General features: G+C 36.9%; 1 protein-coding gene across 1 annotated transcript; it reads right to left on the bottom strand.

Moving 5' to 3' along the window:
* Positions 1–1788: 1788 nt before the first annotated feature.
* On the bottom strand, positions 1789–20575 carry LOC142158733 (leukocyte elastase inhibitor-like). Its single transcript, XM_075212972.1, has 7 exons — positions 20504–20575; positions 13044–13225; positions 11530–11667; positions 10264–10381; positions 7982–8124; positions 7110–7268; positions 1789–2337 (listed from the first exon to the last, which is right to left on the bottom strand). The coding sequence occupies exons 2-7, from the start codon at positions 13206–13208 to the stop codon at positions 1936–1938; spliced, it is 1125 nt and encodes a 374-aa protein (XP_075069073.1). The 5' UTR covers positions 13209–13225; positions 20504–20575; the 3' UTR covers positions 1789–1935.
* Positions 20576–22018: the final 1443 nt, after the last annotated feature.

The following is a 22018-nucleotide window of genomic DNA, read 5'->3' as shown; positions in this document are numbered from 1 at the left end:
GCACTGCACACTTCTGTCAATGGTGTACACAGCAATGCAGGGTTTTTTCTGTAGGAGGATGGTGTAGTGCTTTTCATCTGCTAGATACACCCCGATGCTGCACAGCCACACCCCCAACTGTATGACCACTCCTACCTTTTGCAATTTTTTTATGCCATGCTCAATTGTAAGGTGGCCCCATGAAGTTGCTGTGCTAGGGCCCTGAAATCCCCTTGACAGCCCTGATGGCAATATGACATGCCACTGTATAACCCACACTTTGACCACTGGTTTTGGAGCTTTTCTTTGATGTCCTTTGATTGGATGTCAGTAAAACTTTCGCAAACCATTAAAAAGGTGCTGTTTGATGGGTAATGCCCAATTATATCCTGGTAAGGTTCTTCTTGGGATTTCTTGATGTATATATTGTCCCTCTATCCTCTGTCTGTCTTCTCTGACTTAATGTGCCCAGTTGTAATGAGCACCCATTAATTTATAGGAATATATAAGGCCTGCTAAAACTTTGGAGGGTCCTGTAGCATTTTGTGGTCTGTCCTGTGTCCAGTCCTGCTGTGCTGTTTTGTATCTTGCTGCATCCTTGTCACAGTCTAAATTCTTGCTTTTGTTTTAACATGTGTTCTTGTGCCTTTCGTCACCGGGTTAGTCTGTGTCTGTGTCTTGTGTATCCTATGTTCCTAATGTTTCACCTGTTTTTGCCTTGTTCTCTTTAGTTGCCTCTGTGTCTTTTATCATGGGTTCTTATTGGTCCTCACACTCACATCACCCTTCAAAGTATCACACAACCCCAATTTTCTGCTGATACTGAAACACTAACCATAAAGTTCTGGGAAAAACTACAGCGTGGAACAACCCCTTGGGAGCTGGGGAGGGGACACAGCCAATAAGCTACAAGTGGTGGTGCAGCTTTACGTAGATATGCAATAATTGTAGGACATATAATAGTTGGAGAAATGTATTATTTTAAAAAGTGTTGTTCTGCTCACAAGGGAAAGTATGGAGTCCAGGGAGTAGATTTACTAAGTATTGTGTTTGGCTGTGATTTAAACAATCTTGTCATTCAGAAGTCAGAACATAAGAGGAGGCATCATTTATAATTAACTTATGGGGCAAATTTTATTTTTCATTATTTTAAGGCAGCAATATTATTGTATTATTATTTTATGTATATTTATTACACTATGTAGTGTCAAATATGTGCATCGTAAATAATCATAGCCCCCATTACGATCAAATAGTACTGCCCAGTTAATATAATTATATATTCACATTTCCCCATAATATAACACAATAATATTGCCCCTTAATACAATGAAAAATCAAATTTGCTCCATAAATTAATTATAAATTAATTTTGTCCCTTTATCAATAAATAATAATTGCCTCCATAATTTATATGTCAATGGTACCTCTTCTTATGTTCTGAATGGCAATATAGCTCAAACAGCATGCAGTTTGAACAATACTGGGCTCTCACAACCATCTCTTTTTCTGGCTGTTTACCCGGTGGTTTGTCAAACAGCAGCTTAGTAAATCTAGCTCTTTATATTTGGATCATGGTCAAGTGGGGGTTGTAAAACTGTGGTTTTCAGCCTTTTAACTGGCAGCAGTTAGTAAATCCAGCAGTTTAAAATGGCCCAAAAAACTGCAGAAAACTTGCGGTTTCATGAAACCACTCATATCTAAATCTAGCCCAGGAGTTTAATACAGATATACAGGACCTGAGGTTGTGTATAGTTCGTCCTTAGATGGTGGGTATGTTAACACTAAATTTTTATTGGAACTGGCTACAATTTAAAATTACTATATTCAGGTGTTTAATTTTTGTAAAGTAAATTATAAAACATATTTGAATAAGTTATATAGATTGCATAGAACAATTTTACATGGATTTGCAAAGTGGTACAAGTGGTAACATTCATGAACATGTACATTTTCTCAGGGTTCATGCACCTTCCCACACAACAATATACATTTTGACTTGTTGTGTCTAATGAAAAAGAAGAAGGGACGATCTGCCTTTATTTCTTTACCAGCATTACTGCGAAAAGACATCACAGCAGCAGTAGTACTGGCGGCTTCAGTTCCTTTCTCATTAGCCTCAAGAAATGTCTTGTGATACACCTCAGATACAAACACTTTGTTCTCTTCTGTCATTCCAGAGAAATTTGCCTTGGTTTGACTAAATGCTTCAGACATTCCCATAGATGAAAGAATGCTTTTCAGGGAGAAGCTTTTTTCAATTTTGAACTTTGGCAGGTACACTGCTACATTCATCCTTTTCATATCTGTATTGCTCATCCACAGAGTTAATTTTTCCAGTGAAATCTCCTCATCTACCTGGAGACATTTATAACAGATAAAAAAATATGTACATTAGTCAATTAGCCCATTGGTTTCCATATTTATTATGAATATTTTTTGTCCCTCATGTCTTAATTTTAAATTTTATAGGGAGTACTTTTATATTTAGCTCTATTTATATTCAATGCAGCCTATTAGATTTTATTACTTAATTTATTTTATTATACAACCTCTAGAAATTATTGTAATACCAAATATGTATACTTATTAGAGGTTCAGTTTATGTGTTAACACATATGGGCAGCACAGTGGCTAAATGGTTACCACTTCGCACTGGGGTCATGAGTTCAATTCCGGACCATGGCCTTATCTGTGAGGAGTTTGTATGTTCTTCCTGTGTTTGCGTGGGTTTCCTCCCACACTCCAAAAACATAATGGTAGGTTAATTTGCTGCTAACAAATTGACCCTAGTGTGTGTATGTGCGTGTGTGTTAGGGTTTTTAGACTGTAAGCCCCAATGGGGCAGGGACTGATATGAGTGAGTTCTCTGTACAGCGCTGCGGAATTAGTAACTCTATATAAATAAATGGTGATGATGATAACAAATGTTTGGATGTCAATAACATCAAAAGTCTACGGTACATAAGAGCATGTTAACCCATGTGGTAACACTAGGAGCACTGAGAGATCATTTTTTTGTAACTTATTATTTATTTCATTGTGAACTGACACAGATAAAAAACAAATATTAACAAACAGTTATTATATAATAGATTTATTTCATATTATATACTAACAATTACTAAAGAAAACAGAGGGGTGCAAGATGAGGAAGACATGGAAAGTAGGAGAGGGAGGGTTGCACATCTTACAAGGATATACATTTCTGATTTAATAATTACAAAAAAATAATCATCCAGGGGTAAATTAGTGCTGATGCTCCATATTGGTATAATGTCTTCATGATGTATATACTAGTGTAAATGGTACTAGAATGATAATAGTTAAAATAGTAATAATAATAATAATAATAATAAATAATAATAATATTAAAAATCATAAAGCTTATCTTTCTAAAATCTGCCAAGGGTTCCAAATGAAGGTAAAGGATTAGAGCTGATGCCAGTGATAGTGAAGATGGAGCTGAAAACTATCCACACAATAGTAAGCAGGTCTGTCTAATCAAATTGACTGTGTATTCTCCCTCATTTCACAATGTATCACACGTTTTAAGAGCTGTGAGCTAAATTTACAGAGACATTTGCTTAACAAGTGAAATGCATTACCAAACCTCCTACTACTGCACTCAGCATGACCCCCAGGTATACCTGAATTACAGATTTAATCACCAGTGCCCACTCTAATAGTAGCCTGGTATCTGAAGCATACTGTAACCCATCATAACCTAAATATACTAGTCAAAATGCGGCATCACAGCTGACTTCTTCCTGCAAGAATATATGAATGCACAATGTTATCTGCCCTGAAAATACACTGCATTGTGTGATACTTGGGACAGTAAACCAATGTTTTTGATAATTGTACTGAAGTTACAAGACTGCCATTAATATCGTTCACATGAGCACTCAGGCAAAACCAAGCCTCATTATTGCAAGGGTCTCCTGTCTCTTCTGTTCTAATGTTTGTATTTAAATAAAGGCTGGCCACTGAAGACAGTTATGTTAATTTGCTCTGCTGTGGATGGACCTTGTTAAAAGGATTCATTGACTGTGATAAATAATTTGCTTGTGGTGTTTTGTTTAAAATGAATGTTCTTTATGGTATTAGAGACTAGAACTATATTACTATATTTTTATTATTATTATTATTATTATTATCATTTATTTATTTGTTAGGCACCAGAAGATTTCCGCAGCGCCGTACACAAAGCAAACAGTAGACTATACAGGGTATAACAGTACAGAACAATAAACAAAAATACCAATGCTTCAGAAACTCCAGTTAGGTTAATGCAGTAGAGGTGGAGTAGAAGAACAGGTGTGGAGACAAGAGGGAAGAAGGCCCTGCTCATTCGAGCTTACATCCTAAGGGTGGGTGAACGAAACAGACACAATTGAAGGAAGTTGAAGTGTGGGGAGAGGGACCGGGAGGAGAGAGGGTAGAACGTTTGGAGGAGATGCGGGGTTAGGTAGAAGGTTGGTAGGCTTTAAGGAACAGGTGAGTTTTGAGTGCTCGTTTGAAGAAGCACAGATTAGGAGAGAGACGAATGGAGCGAGGGAGGTCGTTCCAGTGGACGGGGGCGGCACGGGAGAAGTCTTGGATTCTGGAGTGGGAAGTGGTGATAAGAGTGGAGGAGAGGCGGCGGTCATTAGCTGAGCGTAGGGAGCGGGCAGGAGTGTGAATGGAGATGAGGTTAGAGATGTAAGGGGCCGTAGACTGAGAGAGAGCCTTGTACGTGGTGGTAAGGAGTTTGAAAAGGATTCTGTAGGGGAAAGGAAGCCAGTGTAAGGCAAGGCAGAGAGGGGAGGCAGAGGAGGAGCGGCGTGAAAGGAAGATGAGTCTTGCAGCCGCATTGAGTATAGAGCGGAGGGGTGCGAGGTGGGAGTGGGGGAGGCCAGTAAGGAGGATGTTGCAGTAATCAAGGCGGGAGATGATGAGTGCGTGTATGATAGTTTTGGTGGCTTCCTGAGAGAGGAAGGGACGGATGCGGGCAATGTTGCGGAGTTGGAAGCGACAGGCTTGGGCGAGGGATTGAATGTGGGGGGCAAAAGAGAGAGAGGAGTCAAGAGTGACCCCAAGGCAGCGGAGTTGGCCGACAGAGGAGATGGAGAGAGGTCATGGTAGGAAGGGAGTCGAGGCGGGGGAAAGACAATGAGCTCAGTTTTAGAGATGTTAATTTTGAGAAAGCGCGAGGACATCCAGGAGGTGATGGCTGAGAGGCAGTCAGATACACGAGAGAGGAGGGAGGAGGAAAGATCAGGAGAAGATATGTAGAGTTGAATGTCATCAGCATAGAGGTGATACTGAAGACCGAAAGAGGAGATGAGAGCGCCAAGGGAGGAAGTGTAGAGCGAAAATAGTAGAGGGCCCAGAACAGAGCCTTGAGGGACTCCAATAGGGAGAGGGGAGGGGGTGGAGGAAGAACCAGACGTGGATACAGAGAAAGAGCGGTTAGCAAGGTATGAGGTGAACCAGGCATGGACAGAACCGGAAAGGCAGAGAGAGAGAAGAGTTTGCAGCAGGAGGGGGTGGTCTACAGTGTCAAAGGCCGCGGAGAGATCGAGGAGGATGAGTAGGGAGAAGTGACCCTTGGCTTTGGCTGATAGGAGATCATTGGTAACTTTGGCCAAGGCAGTTTCAGTGGAGTGGAGGGGGCGACAGCCAGATTGGAGGGGGTCAAGGTGGGAGTTGACCGAGAGGTGTCTGGTGAGGCGGCTGCAGAAAATCCGCTTGAGTAATTTGGAGGCATAGGGGAGAAGAGAGATAGGGCGATAATTCGCAAGGGAGGTAGGGTCAAGATTGGCTTTCTTGAGGATAGCAGAGATGAGAGCGTGTTTGAATGAAGAGGGGACTATGCCAGAGGAGAGTGATAAGTTGAAAAAGTGAGCCAGGTGAGAGCAAGCAGTAGGAGTAAGAGAGCGAAGGAGGTGAGAGGGGATTGGATCAAGAGGACAGGTAGAGGGTGGAGAGGAGTTTATGACAGTTTATGTCACCTCACATATTCCAGGGTTAGAGTATTACGGCTGCAGCACAGAATGCTTGATGGTTTTCAAAAGGTACTCAGTACTGTAAAGTATAGTTGTAACCAGACTGTTTATATTATAGAAGTATTGACATATAGGAATCTTGTTATTGCCTTGGTTATTCTGGATGTAAGGCCAGATAGTGTTGCCCATTGCAACAGCCAAGTTAAATGCACTATAAGGTATCGTAACTGACACCTCTCTTAGCTCAAGCCTGTGAACACTGAATTCAGATTGTACTTATTGCTAATCATTCTTTGTCCAGAAATGTTTTAGTGACATATTGTTCCTGCATAATAAATCTGACATCACTTCATTCATTTTGTGTCCTATTTGTATTGGAGACTCGGGAGTTCTCTGCTCCACTGCCGTGCCATGACAGAAAGAAGAGCATTCAGGGACCAGGTGCGATCCTTTCAACACCCGCCTCTAGGGGTGTTACACAATAATACCTTTACCTTTATGATTATGATTATAATTAATAATAGTGCCACTATCCTTCATCCAGCTCCAATTAGCCAGTAGCTTTATATGATATTATATATGAATAATATTATATATAACTGTAAAAATGATTGTGCCATAAAAGGGCAATAAATAATTGGCAGCACAGTGGTTTAGTAGTTAGCACTTCTGTCTTACAGCACTTGGGTCATGAATTCAATTCCAGACCATTGCCTTATCTGTGTGGAGTTTGTATGTTCTCCCAGTGTTTGCTTGGGTTTCCACCGGGTGCTTCGGTTTCCCCCCGCACATGAAAAACATACTGGTAGGTTAATTGGCTGCTAGCAAATTGACCCTAGTCTGTGTGTGTGTGTGTGTGTGTGTGTGTGTATACGTGTGTGTGTGTATGTGGGGGGGGGGGGATTTAAACTGTAAGCCCCAATGGGGCAAGGACTGATGTGAATGATTTCTCTGTACAGCGCTGCGGATTTAGTGACGCTATATAAATAAATGGTGATAATGATGGCTTGATATCACTTAACACATTATTTGTTACTTTTATATATCTGATGGTAAGAAAAGATGACAATACTGACATTATGTTCCAGCTTGCACAAAACTGCTATTTTTATTTCATATCTTTTTTTGGACTAGACTTACCTGTTTGAAAACTGTGTTACTATCTGGAAGAATTATGAACATACTAACGTCTTGTGTCAACCCGTATGGAAGTTCCACAACTTTTAAGCCAGGGTTTTTAATGTATTTTACATTGAAGTGGCTCATTACATACATCATATTTACTATTACTTGTTCATTCTGAAAGTCATGAAAAAACATGGAAAGAATTAGAATATGTGTTTGTCTGTATAGTTTAACACACCCACACACACACAACTTGCACACCATGAACATTTCATAACTGTTAGCTCTTATCCTTATCCCAGACTGCAGCTAATCATGTCTGCATGGCCATGTATAAAAGCTTGACTTACCTGAATGTGTACAATCATATTATACTGCACGTTATTTTCTAAATGTCTAACCCATGCATTCCTGCCATATATATCAAAAAGGACCTAAACAATGCCATCCTCTGAAACAGTATGCTGTTACAATTTGTTTAGGTTGTAAACATAGTTAAGCAGAGTTTTGCACCTCCAGATGACTATCATTTATTGGTTTGTATATGCCATCCTGCGACTTTTACCAAATGCATTGTTTTATTTTTCTGACTTCCAATTTTGCATGTCCAGCTCAACAGGAAGGGTTGTTTATTTCCAAAGACCAATATAATTAGGAACAGTAGCAGAACGGCGTTTATAAACCAATAAATAAAAATAATTTGAAGGCGGAGAACCCCTATAAGTACATTAGCTGCAGGATTTGAACTGCTACCCACTATTTAAACACTGTCCTACTTTTGCTATTCACATTAAGAAAATGTATGATACATACTAACTATTGTCATTTTACTTTCTGTCTGCTTTGATCACTGTAACCTAAATAGTGAAATAGTAGTAAGTACATACCGACATTAATGTAAAAGGAGCCTTGTAAGTGTTCAGTTGATTAAACTGTTTTGTCCAGTTTGCTGCAAAGTATAATGTATTTGCCACTACTAGTACAGTGTTTGATGAAATTGATTGTTCTGGTAATAACTTGTGAATTTTCCCTAAGAAAGAAAATTACATTACAATAGTATTAGATGAGTGTGACTTGCTCAAATTAGCATACGCCTTTAATTTTGTTTACATATATATTTTCATTTAATATCCATGCATTTCACTTCATGTCAATACATTATATATCCAATACAATCTTGCCCTATTTAGTTTAATGTCTATTCATTTTTTGATTATTTTTAATGTTTATATTTCAGAAGTAATTTCCTCTTCTCATCTCAATCTGTAATATATACTGCTCGGCTATGAACCAAAACATTTCTATTTGTAAGTTAAATTATATACTTGAAAGAGCCAGTGTTTATATTTAATGAAAAACTCCACTAAAAACTACCTAGTCATAGTCATACTTGACTACTTTTACAACCTCCCCTTTATAAGATCCGGAGGGGAGGTCATGTGACAAGTGCAGGAGGGGACAAAAGCATTGCACATCAGGGGCGGGGCTTAATGGCACAATTGCATCAATAAAACCCACCTTCAACAAGACCCAGAAGATGCCTACTCTTCTGGGAGTCCAGGAGGACTCCCTGAAATTCAGCAGCCTCCTGGATATTCCAGGAGAGTAGGCAAGTATGCTCATAGTATTATATATATTGCCAGATTCTCATCTACAAGTAAAGATATGTTTTAAATCTTAACTATTGATGTTATTTATTTTCATTTGAATGTGTGTTTTATTGAGGTTAGAGCACCTTATTTCCTTCAATCAATGCTTTAACCCAGGGTTCAGGGAACCTTTTTACCTTTTACCCCCAAATATATTTAGATGTTACCCCCTTGATTTGAAAGGAAGGAAATCGTATATTATTAATTATTGGAATTCAAAATTTTATTGAATCTATTCAAAATTTCTTTGAAAGCTTCAACTTCAAAACTTCAGGTTTTGGAGAAATGATTTTGCTTCATTTTTGATACGAGAGCATCAATATTGGGGCATTTTGATGTCAGAGCAATTTGGATACAGTCTTCAGCGTCCAATCGATTTCTCTGCTTTGTTTTTTTATGTTCGCTAGAGTGTAAAATCCTTGTTCGCAAAGGTAGGTTGTTGCAAAAGGCAGCAACTTTTTGACTGTCTCCTCATGTGCAATTTTGATGCCTTTGCAGCAGTTGACATCCAAAAATATGACAGATCTGCTTTGTTTTCAAATGCAACACGTGCTTCATTATTGCATCGAAGCTCAAGAAGTGCCTCTGCCAACCCTTGAGGCTCTTCTGGTACAACAGCAATTTCACATTTAAAGGGGTCTACAATCCAACTGATAGCATGTGAATCGTCAGCATTACCCCCAGGAATTTCATTTTTACCCCATTTGGGGTAATTTACCCCTGTTCCCTGACCACTGCTTTAACCAGTCAGATCATCTGCATATTCCTAGTAAAGTAGTATACATAGTATTGGAGGCAGGGACTTGTTCACTGGTGTAATTGAGCAAGCCTAAAGACACAGGCTAAGGGTTTAATAGTGAAAGGAGCAGGCATTCCCAACTCCCCAGTATCACAACTTTATATGAAACAAAGATAATATATCCAGCTTATTATGGAGGTTTGAATTCATTTTACATAGTGTAAATAATGCTTGACATGAGAAAAGAGTAAAAGAAGCTTGTCACAGTGGGAACATTTAGCTAAATATTAATTTAGCACATTACAGAAAACAAATGATTGACCCCTTTAAATGGGCCTGATTCATTAAGGAAAGTAGAGGAAAAAAAATTGAGTGACTTTGAACCTTGTCAAAACCAGGTTGCATTGGAGCGGGAGGTACATTTAAAATGTGAGGACATATTTATAGTTAGGAGTACAGTATTTCCTAGATCAACTTTTAATGTCAGTGTAAAAATAAAGCTATCAAGTATTTGTGTCCTACATGAAAAAGCAGCCAATATTTTCCTTATGTGAATGTGCAAAATAATAAACTCATTTGCACCTCTTGCATTGCAACATGGTTTGGCCAACGTTCAAAGTTACTCATTTTTTTGCTTTACTTTCCTTAATGAATCAGGCCCATAAAGTTTATTTGCAAAAGAGCTTTTAAAATAAAAACCTTTTCATATTTAACTTTCTATATTTTTCTCATCCATAAAATAAACCTTTGTGCTACAGCATGAATAAGATGTTAAACACACCTTTCGTCTGTTGAGTAATCCAGTCATTAATGTACTGTCGTGATTGTTCTGCGTTATTAAAAAAATCCAACTGGTCCAAGCTTGCATCATATATTTTTTTAGTGTCTTCCAAAAAAGCCTGACAAACAAAACAAACAAAGTTGAGTAAAAACATGAAAAATATACCTTTGTTTATTGTTTCTTTTCCCCTTCCATATTTAGGAGGACTTGATCTAAATATGTATAGTTATACTGTATGAAGTATTGATTCTGATTAAAGTTTACAGGTCAAGCACTTTGCTAGCTTTACTCACTGTCAATTAATTCATGGAAATAATAGGGTTTTCTATATTTTCAATTTAACCAAGTGCTATTTTAATATTTCCCAATAAATTGTATCTTGGGGCTTTATGTATTTGAAAACTAGTGCTATCTGCATGTGTAAGGCAATGAATTACAATGGTTGATTCACTTTGCACATGACTTCACATTCACCCATTTATATTTTTTCGGAAAGTAAATTTGGAGGTCTAAATGGAATGCAGAATTGTGATAATGTGTGATACATGTCCTTTTTGATAGCCAGAAATAGCCTTTTCTCTGTGGAAAACCTAAACAAATCATTTTTCTGTCATCTTTATAGTCTATGTCTGTATAGTAAGACATACATATATCAATATTGGCAGGGCTGGCAACTGCCAATCTTAACGCTGCAAACAAGAATTTGCACTAAGACTGTATGCTTCCTTCAGAACTGCAATGAAGATACCTGGTAGGGCACAGTCTCTATATTCAGCACCTGTGTATCTCTATGGCCGTTAAACAAAAGAACATATTATCCTGCACAGGATATGTCTGTCAAGTGATGATGGGTTTCTCAAAAAACAATGTTATTGTAAACACATGGGGTGGTGATGGAGTGTCATGAGCCACTTAATGTGTGTGCGCTCATAAAAAATATTGCCAATTCTTCCCTGATATTAATATACAAATCTATTGATCAGTGCAGCTAGCTATTTACAGCTATAATATACCTTGAGTATCAAAGTTACTTAAAAATGGGTGTATATATTTATTGAATTACTCCTAATATCAGTCCAGAGGACCACAACCATTTTGGGCCTAAAATCAAATGAACAGAGTCATTATCTATTTAAACATAATTAAGCAGAAACTCCTTTAATAATAATAATAATAATAATAATAATAATAATAATAATAATAAAGCATACATTTAATAATTGTATTTTTTGCACATGGCCACAAGAAATTGAAAGGATTTCTTACTGGAAGAAATGCCAATGTCTTTTCTCCAAATAGCTTTTCGACAATTATCAATATGTGACCATCACCATTTTGCACTAACTCTTTCAGAAGATTTTTACATTCAGATTGGACATCTGGAATGTCAGTAAAATGAAGTGCCTTAAAATAAATAAAAATAATTATTATTAGTATATGCATATAAAAAGAAATGCAGCTTAAAAGGGATCACTACCTTTAGAGAGAAATAGTTGATTAGTTTCAGTAAATATGACAACAAATAGACTTAGTTCTGTGTACTGAGGGCACTAATGCTGTAACTGCAACTGCCAACTGCCTGGAGCAAGAACTAGCACAATGCCTGTGGTCACTAACTGCCCGGACAGGAACTAGTGCTGTACCTGCAGTTAGCAATTGCCCAAAGCCAGGAACTAGCACAGTACCTGTATTCACTAACTGCCTGCAGCCAAGAACTAGCACAGTGGCTGCATCCATGATCATGTATCGCCACCAACAGCTACAATTGTTATTCTGCTACCTTATGAATCAAGTGTTTTCCCCGACCAATTAGATTGTAAGCTTGTTCGGGTAGTGTCATCTTTAAATTCTGTTTCAATTCAAAGCAATAATAAAAATAATAGTATTTGCATAAGATTACATTTGCACAGTAGATTTGGTGTCCTGTCTAGGCAATGCATGTAATCTGCCTGGACAGTAGAATTCTCTAGAGGTGGAGTTCCCCTCTAAGCATCAGGACATTATTTTGCAGGTTGCTGCAAATTGGCTCCAGTAACTTTCTGAAGAAAAAACAGACTCACAAACAATGCACAAAACAGAAGAGCAGGAGGAGAACGTTAACCATAGCATCTGAGATAGAGGCCATGGGGCCAAATTTAGGAAAAGCATGGAACTACAGCAATCTAATAAAATGTTGGTAGCTCTTTAACTGTGTCTCCCATAAATATACAATTAACAATGTCTCACAGCTTGGAGAATTCAAAACTGTGCAGGAACTATGTTAGATACAGGGCACTTGAATGGATGAAATTAACCGAAGGATGACATCACATGTTTTAAATAGTGAGGCTGTGAGGATTAACCAATTAATAGCCTTAAGTCTTTTCCATTCAAACAAACACATTTTTGGATGTGTCAGTTTCTTTACAAATGCAAATAATTAAAAAATGGTCATTATGGACATTACATAGGGAGGTCAATATAAAAAGTAATTCTTGTTATTTTTATGCAATTGATGCAACCTCAAGACTAAATCTAAAAAAACAACTAGATATTTCCCATAATTGCACTGTTGCCAAATATGGGTACTTTATTTAAGGTGTAACACAATTACACATTATGGGAGTAAAGGGGGATAGGATCAAAGGTAAAATATGAAGGATGGGGTAGGTGCCATTTTGGAAGCTTGGTCCTCATTAGTTCTTTTGTGCGAGACCAAAATATGTCCAACATGTATATTATACCATACAAACTGATATCTACACAGTGCAGATTATTTTTCTACATGAGAAATAACTCACCTTACACATCTGTGCAGCAGTATTGCCTCTAGCTCCAATATATACCATTGAAAGTGTAGTTATTATACTCAGAGGAGAAAACACAACATTTTCAAGTTTGGCGCTTCTACTAAGTTCTCCTAAGACATCAATAGCAAATTGGTTGTTTGCACTGCATATATCCATCTCTAAATCACCACAATCTGTGGGGGAGATTAAAATTCATATTTATTAAAGAAGAATTATTTTTACTTGTTAGTTCTACTTACCTAGATCTTCACAGGAGTTTGCAGCTTCCGATTGGTCCTCCCACTCACACACCCCTTCCAGCTATTTAAGCTTGTGAACTTTTTGCTGAGTTTGCATTACAGAAATGTATTAAGTCCCAGGAAAAAATGACTATGAATGTGTGTAAAATCTAGCGATTAGGCTGTAATGCAGTTTTGAGAACGTCAAAATATTTCAGTTAATATTGTTCACTAAGAGACATTGTTTATATATAGTTAATTGTCTTAGTTACACCTAAACATGTGATTATTTGATAAACTGGTCTTCAAGAATACAGTTTGATAACAATAAGTACTGACAACCTCTAAACAAACTCACAATGTTAGTTTTTATATATGTAATAAATCCAGTGAACTCTTGCATCCCCAGCTTAATTGCTATATTCTTGGAATAATGTTTTTGGGAGGTGTATTTTATACAGCAAACCAATAACTACAATAACTTCTTCCCTCCCATAACAATATATTTAGTCATACAACTGTAATTATTGCTTAAGAAACAAACAAGCCTCTACATGTCTTAGTTCACCAGCACAACTGTTATGATTAAACCTTAGCTACTGCTTATGAATTTAAACACAAATATTTGAAGTAGCTACTGTATATAAAGTACATCACAATTAGAGGGAGAATTAAACTTTAACAAAAATAAAATATTTGTTGTGCAACATATATGAAACATTTCAATACATCTGTTGTCAATTATATATTCAAATTTCTATAGTTTAACATTCCACTGCAACAAAAAAATGATTTTTCAATGAATGTTAGCACGAGGATTAGAACTATATTATTATTATAGTACATAAGTAATGCTAATAAACAGTAACTTGAAAATGTAAAAAGTCAACATTATTGAATGTATTACAAATGAAAACTACACAGATTGTTCCAGACAGTATTTTAATTGCACACCAGTAGGCTCTTATAGTAAATTTTCATACTCATAATTCATTATTTGTCTGTAGATTAAAAAAAAGTAAAACAACAACTTGGAAAAGTATTCAAACCCTAAAGCAGGGGTGTCCAACCTTTTAGCTTCCCTGGGCCACATTGGCAGACGACGAGTTGGTTTTGGCCGCACATAAGATACACTGACAATAACGATAGCTGATCATCCAAAAAACCATAGAAAACATAGTTAACACATACACATATATATATATATATATATATATATATATATATGAGAAAAAAAGTGATATATATATATATATATAGATATCACTTTTTTTTTTCAAATCCCCCTATACTTACCTTTCAATTGCCCTGTTCAAAAAATCCTCTCTAGTTATTATACTATAATCACTTTTTGTATTTTTTCGATGCAATATCATTTAAGCCAGGCATTGTATATCAGGGTGCCCTGACCAGGCCTGCGGTACCTGACATATACACCACTGTGACCCCAAATTGTGACCTGTTTTGATAATTACACCACTATGTTAGTTAAGGGATAACAACTTATAATGGGCCAAAGAGAATAATATATAATGCCCCATTAGTAATACAAGTAGAAGTATGTAGCAGGGAGATAAGGTCCATGATGCTCCAGGACCAGGTGACTTTTATTCACTTGTCAGCGTCCCTTGAAATAATAAAAAAAATCCCCCTTAACTTACCTTTTAATCGGCTTGTTCTCCTGTCCTCTTCTCTTCTTTTCTCCAATTCTGTGCTGCTGATTGTTCTTCTCGCGCGGGTGTCTCCTCTGTGCTGCGCTCCGCAATGGATGTTGGGCGTGATGACATCACGCCCAACATTCACTGCGAGCGCCGCACGGAGGAGGAGACAAGGGAGGGAGCCGGAGTACCAGCTGACGTGACCGCAAGGTAAATATTTTCTTTTTTTTTTTTTGCAGGATTTTTGTTACCATTAAGAGCGCTGCCCCCTTGCCACAACCAAAACTCCTTCTGGGCCACATTTACAGGCATGCTGGGCCGCGGGTTGGACAACCCTGCCCTAAAAGCTGGTGCGCAGTAGAACCACCTTTTGTTGCAATAACAGCTTTAAGCCTGTGGGTAAGTTACTACTAGGTTTGCACACTGTCTGGGAGTGATTTTTGCACATTCTTCCTTGCAGATTTGCCCCAGGTTGTTCAGGCTGGTTGAATGATGCTTGTGGACTGCAAATAGTGCCACAGATTGTCAATTGGATGAAGATCTTGACTTTGACCTGACCATAGTAGAACATTAACCTTTTTGTTGTTTAGCCACACCAGTGTTGCTTAGGCCTTGTGCTTGAGAAGATTGTACTGCTGAAAAGGTGACCTTTTTCCCCAAACTTTAGTTTCCTAGCAGACTGATGCAGGTCATCTTGAAGTATCTCCCTGTATTTTGCACCATCCATCTGACTTCCAATTTCAACAAGATGCCCAGTCCCAGCTGAGGAAAAGCATCCTCACAACATGATGCTGCCACCCTTAAACATCACTGTTGGGATGATGTTTGTTGAGGAATGGACAGTGTTACACTTGTGCCACACATAGAGGCATATTCAATTAGCTGCGATGTTTGCATGAACATCGCAGCTGCGCATTTACTATGGTGATATGATATTGCAATGTCTCGGAATTTCCTTTACGACCCTATTGGGGTCGAAGGGAAATTTGCGATGTTGTGGCAACAGAGTGCTTTTGCGCCCATTCAGGAGGCACTCCGTGCACAATTGAATATGCCTCACATTGTTTTAAATTGGAAACAAAAATGGAATCTTTGTCTCATTTGACGCAAAAACTTATCCCACATTTTAGCTCGGTAACTCTGATGTATTCTGACAAACTCCTGGCATTCTTTGATGTGGTCTTTCTTCAGTAATGATTTCTTTCTAGCCACCCTCCTATACAGGCCAGTTCTATGGAGAGCTCTTGATATGGTTGACTAGTGCACCTTTACTCCAGTCTCATCCTCTGAGCTCTATAGTTCCTTCAACGTGATATTTGGCCTCATTGTGGCCTCCCTCGCAAGTCTCCTTCTTGCTCTGATGCTAAGTTTTCTGGAAGAGTTTCTAAGAATTCTGGAGCTATTTTGCAACCCAAAACAGAGCTTGAAAAGAAAAATTGGCAGACATAAAATGTATACTTATATTATTCTCATGGATAATTTGGTTTCAAAGGTCGTATGATTCTTCCTTAAAGACTGTCAGGACCACTCATAACATATAAGAAATATATAAAAGGAAAAATTATAGTGTAGTATGTCTTGTTTTCCAAGAAAATGATATGATAGTGGACATCAATGTAATAAATAGATGTTTTTAAATCTATATATGAGACCAATTAAAGTGTCCTTGTAATATGCCCGTACCGAACCTGTGCTTGAAAACTGGTAGACGTATTCTCTATCTTCACTCAATGCAGATTGTGATGAAGTCACAAAGGAAAGACCTACACAACATCAACACACCAGTGTTCTTTTTTTCCCAATTGGATTCCTAGCAGAACAACAATGATCACAAGCCCTCAAAGTTTTCTTTTTGTCTGGTTTCTCTGCATCAGGAGGTATATTCCATGTCAGATACCCGAAAATTGAGAAAACAAGAAAGGACTATCTTAATATTGCCTTGATATCCAAATTTAATAATATTCAATATAAAAACACCCAATGAAAATATTCTATAAAAAATAAGTAATTACTTCAAAGATAATAAACAGAGGTGTACAAGGGTATTCCTACAAGAGATAGAAGCTATCTGAACATGTTCTGAATATGACAGATGTTAAAGATGTCCCGGGATGGTATACTCATTCCATTTCAGTCAGCTTCCATTTAGATGTTATTAGATGGTAGTAAGGTAGTCCCAGTAGTTCTTTTCTGATCAATCTTTCCAATGCGTTTCGACCAGTTAGTAGGTCTTCAAGGAGAGTAGATTGTTAAATTTAGGAGCCATATTTAAACTGACTCCCACCAATCAGAAACTTTGATTCTTACAACAATCAGAACTTATAAAAATTACATTCTAAATAATTTTGGATTAACTTTAACTCAAAACATCTTCATCCTGCTTCCAAACATTCATATTTACATATTTAAACAACAATAAGCTTCTCCCGAAACCGGAACTGATGTAATTCCCTGTTAATACAGTCATCTATTGGAGCTGTTATTCAAATAAAATATCTGCTGTGCGTTTAATCAGAAGAAATCAAAACAAATCTAAAAAAAAAGATTGTATAAAACTTCATATCGTGGGACCGGAAGTGACATATCGCTGTAAGTTGCGGTCACTTCCAGGTTTGGCTAGGATATGCCTAGCCTCGTTTTCATGTGCATTCCAAGCCTCATATTCAAAACTACTGTCTGCAATTCGAAACAAGACTTGTTGCTTTGGTTACAGAATAATACTCGTTCCAAGTCTTACTTCTGTTTATCAATAGCCAATAAGTCTGCCATATATTACTCTTACATCACCTCCGGTTTTGATAATAACAATCATAATGAAATGTCACTCTACCAGAAAATATTTTTACATACATAGACACACTATATGATAGCATATATTAAACTGAATACAATTATATGTTATATGAATAATTAGCATAGATAAACATTGATCTTAAGATGATATGTTGAGCTTGTTTATCTTCTGGTCTGATTCAGTTCTCCTTAGTATTTATTGTGCCACACACACATATATATATATATATATATATATATATATATATATATATATATATATATATATATATATGTGTGTGTGTGTGTGTGTGTGTGTGTGTGTGAAAACATAAAAAGCAAACATTGCAAGATAAAAAAATCTAAACAAGAAAATATTTTATTTCAAAATCTTTAAGACCTTTAGGGATCAAGCTTTCTAGTTTGAAAATCCATCTCATTTCCATTTGAGACACTTGGTTGTCAATATTTCTGTATTTCCAAGTAGGTCCGATTAAATCAATACCAATAAAATTGACAATATCCTTTTCATTACATTGATGTTTTGTTTTGAAATGAGATGATACTGAATGCATTTCTACCCCTTTTCTAATATTATAGAAATGTTGGCTAATTTTTTGCTTAAGGGTTGTTGTAGTAGGCAGTGCCTGGGTGGTATGATGCAGCTTCCGTTTCCTCACAATTGATCCAAGCTCACTGGGATATTCAAGCATTTGGATATTATTTTCTAACCTTTTCCTATATTTTGCATGTCTTTAACTTTAATTTTCTTAGAATGCTGGTTGGTCTTTATTTTCACAGCTCTCCTTCAGATTCACAGAATGACCAATGCCATTTGAATTAGGCTGCTTTTAGCCATAAAAGCTGATCTTTTTAAATTATTCACAGTTAGAGGCTAATTGAGTGAGAATTGTCAGGGCATTATCTTTCATCTGTGTAAACTTGAAGCTTCCAAAGCACAGGGTTTGAATACTTAAGCCAGCATTGTTCTTTCTTTCTTTTTTTTTTTTTTAACGGCAGACAAATAATGAATTTTGAGCATACAATAAAAAAAAAATTCTGGAACAACAGCCACTGTATGTATAAACTCCTGTGAATGATATCTGTATAAATGGTAATTTCTGATGAATACTTGTTTAATAATGGTCACTATAGTGTTCAAGAGACTTCACTATAAAAAATAATACATACCCCACTATAAATTATTATTTTAGGAGTCACTTCTGTATGAAATGATCACATAACTTTTTTGTTGACCTATCCCATATATAATATATTAATATTAGGAATGTACCAAGTCTGTATTCGGCTTTGTGCTCCGACCAGATCCACCAATTTCTCTATGAATTTGAGTTACAATGAGCATTTTGGCTCATATATATAAGGTTACAGCTCACTAACAGTATCCTGTTGTTGTCGTCAGCATTCTGTGTTTCTGTACTCATCTGTTTTTGCTTTTTACTCTGACTGCTCCCTTCCCTCCAGACAAATGCTTATGCTGTCCAGAGGCAACAAATGCCTCGTGGCAAACAGGCTATAATCACCACTTATTTAGCTCCAAAATGACAACAATGCCATTAATTACTCTACCTGATAATTATTTAAATGTATAAGTTAATAATTAGGCATGTTGGTACATGTGGTCCGAAGATTACTGCTATTGGTCTGTGTGTGCAGTCATCTTTCAACCATGCAAACAGACCCAGTGAAGTACATACATTTACAACACAGTATTGTATCGTGTTTATAACTACAGGAATAGGATCTATTATCCTGAATAAAGTATATTTTTTCTCAGGTTTTTGGGTAAGATCAAGTGTAATATATTTATCATCAGGCACGCCTAGTCTCACCCTCCTGAGAAGGGGCAGTACTACTTTGGTCCTGTAGCCAGGGGGCCGGTTGCATGAAGCCTGAAGTGCTGCCGGCCCGAAAATGTACTAGTGATGGGTTTGACCATAACCTTTGGCGAGCATAAGGCATGAGCGCAATTCACCTTTTCGATTTCTTGCAACACTTTTTATTTCTTGGCTCTATCATTTTGGTCGGACCAGAAAGATTTTTTACCTCCATTGGTCATTACGCTAGGGCCTACAGCTTATTTTTTAATAACAATTAAAAAACACACCGCTCTGGAACTGATAAACACTCTTGATATAAATTTGTGGAAATAAAAATATTTATTATTACACAATAATATAGCAAGCCCATATATTTTTTATTTTGTATCTATTGTTACCTTTTTCTGCACGGCTTGAGGGGTTTGCCCAAAACAAACAAAAAATATATAGCAATAAATTTGTTTCACACATTTAGCACTCCTTCAAATAATATTTCTAACATTAGTCTTCCTTGGTACTCACCTAAAACCCTTTGATCTGGACTTTCTGTATTATGGTAAATACTGAATCACCTGAACCTTGTTAAGTCTGTCATGTATTTACATGCTTCAAACACACAAGCAGTAGATACAAATATTTGTTATGGACGGATGGAGATCTCTGCTGTTTAATGCTTTGTGCATTTATTACTATTACATTTATGTACTGTAATCATATCTGATTTTTTTGCTGTCCATCAGCTAACACAGCACAGTAGAGTAATCTTTTCTAACCTTCCTGGTTTCACTGAGAATCTCTAAACTATTATCCTCAAAGTTACAACAATCTAAATCCTGTGAAAATTAAATGTATCTAGTTGTTGTGTTTATGCTGATGAATAGCCTGTAAACAATTTAAAAAGTGGCTTATTTGTAAACCTATGGAAGTAAAATGTGTTTATAAACAGAGAATATATAAATTACCTTGTTTTCTTTCGGTTGCTGATGAGAGTCTCTGAACATTGGAGCTGTACCTTTCACATATAAGCACCTCGCCACTCCCTTGGCAATATTCCATGTCCATGTTTGAGCAATGCTTTTATTTGCTGTAAGAAAACAATGAGACATCATGAGGAGAAGACATAAAAAGATTAATGCATTGTTCTACAGTCTAGGTGTGGTGCCAAGTTCCGGTTAGATGACATATGGTTGCACGATACTGTGCTTTCACTATAAAATCTTGCTGTGCCACTATGTGCTTTCACCTGTGACACAATGATCACTTTTTCCACTTTATTGCCAGAGTCAATAACTTTAAATGAAGGCATTGCTATGATGTCTATGTTACTGAATACACCTCCTAAATGTTCTGTCCCGGCCTACCATAATTCTGACATGCTATGGAACAGATAATGGCAGCAAAGTCGTCCAGTGGTAAATTATGGGCACCTTCAAAGTGCAGCATTTAAAAGCCACAAAGCAGCTGGATTAATTCACCTGTCTGGCCTAGATTAGCCCCATATGCTCACCTCATCTAACTTGGATAGAGATCAAGTAACTCAAGAACAGAAAGTTCAAGTGCCTCTGCATTATTTCAGTGCTTACAACCTCTGCATTAATAAATATAAAAAGTACCACTGCACCAGATTATTTCTCAAAGTTATCCACTCCCTTATCTAGAAAATTAAGATGAAGAGAAGAAAATATTCAATCCTAAATATTAAATTGGCGTGTCATCGCTGTTATCAAACCAACATCAGTTAGCAACAAATAAAGAAAAAGAGGTTTCCACTTTGTGATGCATTTCATGGACAAGAACATCTAAATAAAATATATAGGGCCTGATTCATCTTCGAACTTGACCATAGTTCCAACTGTATTGAAATACAAGTTGATGTCAATATAAGTTTCCATTGAACGTTTATGCTCTGCCTAAATATTATTTGCCATGGTTAGACAGACAGAATAGAGCGCAGTATACGCATATGCATATGTCCATTATAAAGTCTTATGCAAGAAAAATAAAATGTTACAAAATAAATTAAAAACTAATAATCATTAATTGTCATCATTAATCATGTGTTTTTATATTTTTGTTTTAAAGTAAATACATAAATAAGGATGTTATTAATGTGTACTGTACATACAGTCTATCTTCATTGTATACATATGTTCTTTGTTATCTAGTGGCACACATATGTGTAGTTTTTAAAACAATGACTATGCCGTTGTCAGTCATCACTATCAGTCAGCACTTACACCTGTCCTGTAACTGGTGCAAATGATACTGATAATAAATACGTACTTGAGAAACCAGAACATGAATCAGACGCATCTGAGTTGGCATGCCCTCGGCGCCCTTAGTGTACATTGCCCACGCTTAGCCGCCCCTTCAGTCTCCCGTTACGCAATTCAAGTCATAGGCAGTCAAACTGACAAATTGTAGATGATGGAAAACTAGCAACCATCACACTGGTATTATGTCATCGGTTTCACTTA

Source organism: Mixophyes fleayi, chromosome 5 (assembly GCF_038048845.1).
Source record: "Mixophyes fleayi isolate aMixFle1 chromosome 5, aMixFle1.hap1, whole genome shotgun sequence".
NCBI lineage: Eukaryota > Metazoa > Chordata > Amphibia > Anura > Limnodynastidae > Mixophyes > Mixophyes fleayi.
The sequence above is the reverse complement of the archived record's forward strand: the minus strand, read 5'-3'. Positions and strand labels throughout refer to the sequence as shown.